This window comes from Phalangium opilio, unplaced genomic scaffold (assembly GCF_054372755.1).
Source record: "Phalangium opilio isolate 3A_F unplaced genomic scaffold, DU_Popi_V2 ptg000022l_1, whole genome shotgun sequence".
Classification (NCBI taxonomy): domain Eukaryota; kingdom Metazoa; phylum Arthropoda; class Arachnida; order Opiliones; family Phalangiidae; genus Phalangium; species Phalangium opilio.
The window spans coordinates 1423015-1426572 of NW_028324154.1; the positions used below are offsets into that span (position 1 = coordinate 1423015).

Genomic DNA, 3558 nt, shown 5'->3' on the forward strand with positions numbered 1-3558 from the left:
GTAAGAGATCTTATCATCCTACTCGCTTTTTATTAACTTTGATGTGCGTGTAGTGTTTCGATTCGGATGCAATCTTCATTACTCGTTCTATATAAACTCTCACTTGTGTCATTACATAGAAATAAGTTTATCTTAAATAATTAATTAAATATAAATGATATTAATTATTTTAATTGCCAGTAAATAACTTTAAAAATAGTTAAATCGTTTAAAATAAAGTTGTTCCTATTATCTTTCGAAACTTTGCTAATATTGACGTTTAAAGTGAAGGGTACCCCTCTTGCCCGCTTTCTTCAAATTTTGGGGTATATATACGATTCGTTTCCATTATAATAATAGATAGAAACGCATTCTCGTGAACCGATGGTGGAAGCCCCAGGGGCGTCGATCATAATTTTTCTCAGGGGGGGCTGGGGCCTAAGGCAATACCAGGGAGCTAAGCCAAAATTTTTTTTATTCTTTATAGAAAAATATGAAATATAGGATTTATAGTAGAAAAAGGGTGTTTTATGGGAAATATAGTACTAAAAATCCTCATATGTAAACCTATTTTAGTTCTAAACTGTGTAGAAAAGTCTCAACAAAAAATAATCAGATTTTACTTCGAAAAAAAAACTTAATGTGTAAAAATTCCAGAGCGAGGCAAGCGAGCACCGCAATTTCGCTGTCTTTAAATTTTATCTCGATGAAAGATCTAAATTTTGACAAATTTGGCATTTAACTATACGAAAACTTTGACTAAGTCAAGAGTATAGGATATAGGACTAAGTCAAGAGTATAGGATATAGGACTAAGTCAAGAGTATAGGATATAGGACTAAGTCAAGAGTATAGGATATAGGACTAAGTCAAGAGTATAGGATATAGGACTAAGTCAAGAGCATAGGATGCAGGACTAAGTCAAGAGCATAGGATACAGGACTAAGTCAAGAGCATAGGATACAGGACTAAGTCAAGAGTATAGGATACAGGACTAAGTCAAGAGTATAGGATACAGGACTAAGTCAAGAGTATAGGATACAGGACTAAGTCAAGAGTATAGGATATAGGACTAAGTCAAGGGTATAGGATATAGGACTAAGTCAAAAGTATAGGATATAGGACTAAGTCAAGAGTATAGGATATAGGACTAAGTCAAGAGTATAGGATATAGGACTAAGTCAAGAGTATAGGATATAGGACTAAGTCAAGAGTATAGGATATAGGACTAAGTCAAGAGTATAGGATATAGGACTAAGTCAAGAGTATAGGATATAGGACTAAGTCAAGAGTATAGGATATAGGACTAAGTCAAGAGTATAGGATATAGGACTAAGTCAAGAGTATAGGATATAGGACTAAGTCAAGAGTATAGGATATAGGACTAAGTCAAGAGTATAGGATATAGGACTAAGTCAAGAGTATAGGATATAGGACTTAGTCAAGAGTATAGGATATAGGACTAAGTCAAGAGTATAGGATATAGGACTAAGTCAAAGGTATAGGACAGTGATGCCCAACTACGGGCCCGCGGGCCACTTGTGGCCCGCCCGGTTCTCTAATTTGGCCCCAGCTGAGTGAACAATTTAATGGTATTAATGGCAAGACAAGGTAATTCTACGGGCCCACCTATAAGTTCTGATGGCCCACCATAGGAAGAATGAGAATCTGTATTGTGACATAATATAATCATAGACAGTTCAAGGAATTCCTTCAGGAAAGCGATTCTGAACATGACGATGTCGTGTATTATTGCGAAGTTAGATGGCTAAAGTCGAAGAAGTATGCTTAAACAAGCCTTTGGCCTTAAAGATAAGGTCAAAATTTTTATGGAAGAGAAAGGAAAGGGAGTGGCTGAATTTAATGATGAAAAATGGATTTGTGATTTTGCCTTTCTAGTTGACATGGCAACACATCTAAGTGAGCTTAACTCGCGTATGCAAGGCAATAACCAACAAATCAGTTCTATGTTCGAAAATATCACGTCTTTTGAAGTTTAACGCAGATGTGGGAAAATCCGTTGAAAGTCAAAAATGACATTCAGTTTCCCACATTATCGGGTCTGAAGCGCGTCAATACCCCCCAGAAATACCCAAAATTAGTATCGAGGCTTAGAGAAGAATTTGCACTTCGATTTCAGGATTTCAGAGAAAACAAACTATTTCTCGATATCTTTTCACGTCCGTTTTCTCAGGATGTTGAATCTGTACCACACAACCTACAAATGGAAATTATTGACATTCAATGTGATTCACCACTGAAAGAAAAATTCAACAAAACGGAGCTCATTGAGTTCTACAAAACGTGTGTAACTAAGGAAAAATATTCAGAAATTCGCGAAAACGCTCTTTTCATGAGCTCACTGTTTGGTAGCACATACATTTGTGAGCTAGTGTTTTCAAGAATGAAAGCAAGGGTAGCAATTGATTGTCGGATAGTCATCTTGAAAATTGCCTGAGTATTTCAACTTCTAAACTGGATTTTAATATTGATGAGATAATTAAACAAAAGAAATGTCAGGTTTCGCACTAAAACTGGTAAAAACAATTGTAAAATTTTTCAAATAAATGAAAAAAGGTGAATTTTGATTGTGTGGCCCACTTGATGGTCTCTAATTTTGAATTTGGCCCACCGTGAATAAAGGCTGGCCATCCCTGGTATAGGATATAGGACTAAGTCAAGAGTATAGGATATAGGACTAAGTCAAGAGTATAGGATATAGGACTAAGTCAAGAGTATAGGATATAGGACTAAGTCAAGAGTATAGGATATAGGACTAAGTCAAGAGTATAGGATATAGGACTAAGTCAAGAGTATAGGATATAAAACTAAGTCAAGAGTATAGGATATAGGACTAAGTCAAGAGTATAGGATATAAAACTAAGTCAATAGTATAGGATATAATAGGACCTATCATGAAATTATAACATAATATGGGACAGGTTCAAATATATAGTATTTTATAGATAATAGGACCGCTGGGCTCCCTGCAATATAAAAAGAGTCCGTTTGATTCAGCACAAGACTCCAAGAGAATTCGGTCGCTCCAACCAATCTGCAGTCACTCATTGGCGTTTCTAAGCGATGCCAAGTGGTTGGTATTAAAACATTCAGCCTGAAAACATTTCCGAACCTCCGTTCTGAATATAATCTTGCTACTTCCATATATAGTAGAAAATGTTTATGAGGTATTTAGTATACATATTCTATATTGATATAAATACAGACCTAATCGTAAATAGTGAAATAGACTAAAATAACTCTATTATTTCAACAATAAAAGGCCATTTATATTTTCCTTATATGGTAAAAAGAGTGAGGGACCAGTCTCGGCCGACTCACAGTGGCACCCAAATTAAACGCACCTTCCCAGAGGGGGCTGAGCCCCCTCTCTTTTTTCCCCGTGGGGGCTCAGGCCCCCACTGCCCCCACATGATCGACGCCCCTGGGAAGCCCTGCCATTGGGAGGCTAGACGTTTCTCGTAACCCTAGCCGATCGCCGTGTATATCTTAAAACCAAACGATAACGATGGAGAAGAAGCCGGAATGGACAAAGACCTGAAAATGGTGGGGCATAGAA

At 36.8% G+C, this 3558-nt stretch overlaps 1 protein-coding gene across 1 annotated transcript; it reads left to right on the forward strand.

The window, feature by feature from the left end:
* The first annotated feature begins 1762 nt into the window (after positions 1-1762).
* Positions 1763-2436, forward strand: LOC149694730 (general transcription factor II-I repeat domain-containing protein 2-like). Its single transcript, XM_089867428.1, has 2 exons — positions 1763-1898; positions 2006-2436. The coding sequence occupies exons 1-2, from the start codon at positions 1763-1765 to the stop codon at positions 2434-2436; spliced, it is 567 nt and encodes a 188-aa protein (XP_089723554.1).
* Positions 2437-3558: the final 1122 nt, after the last annotated feature.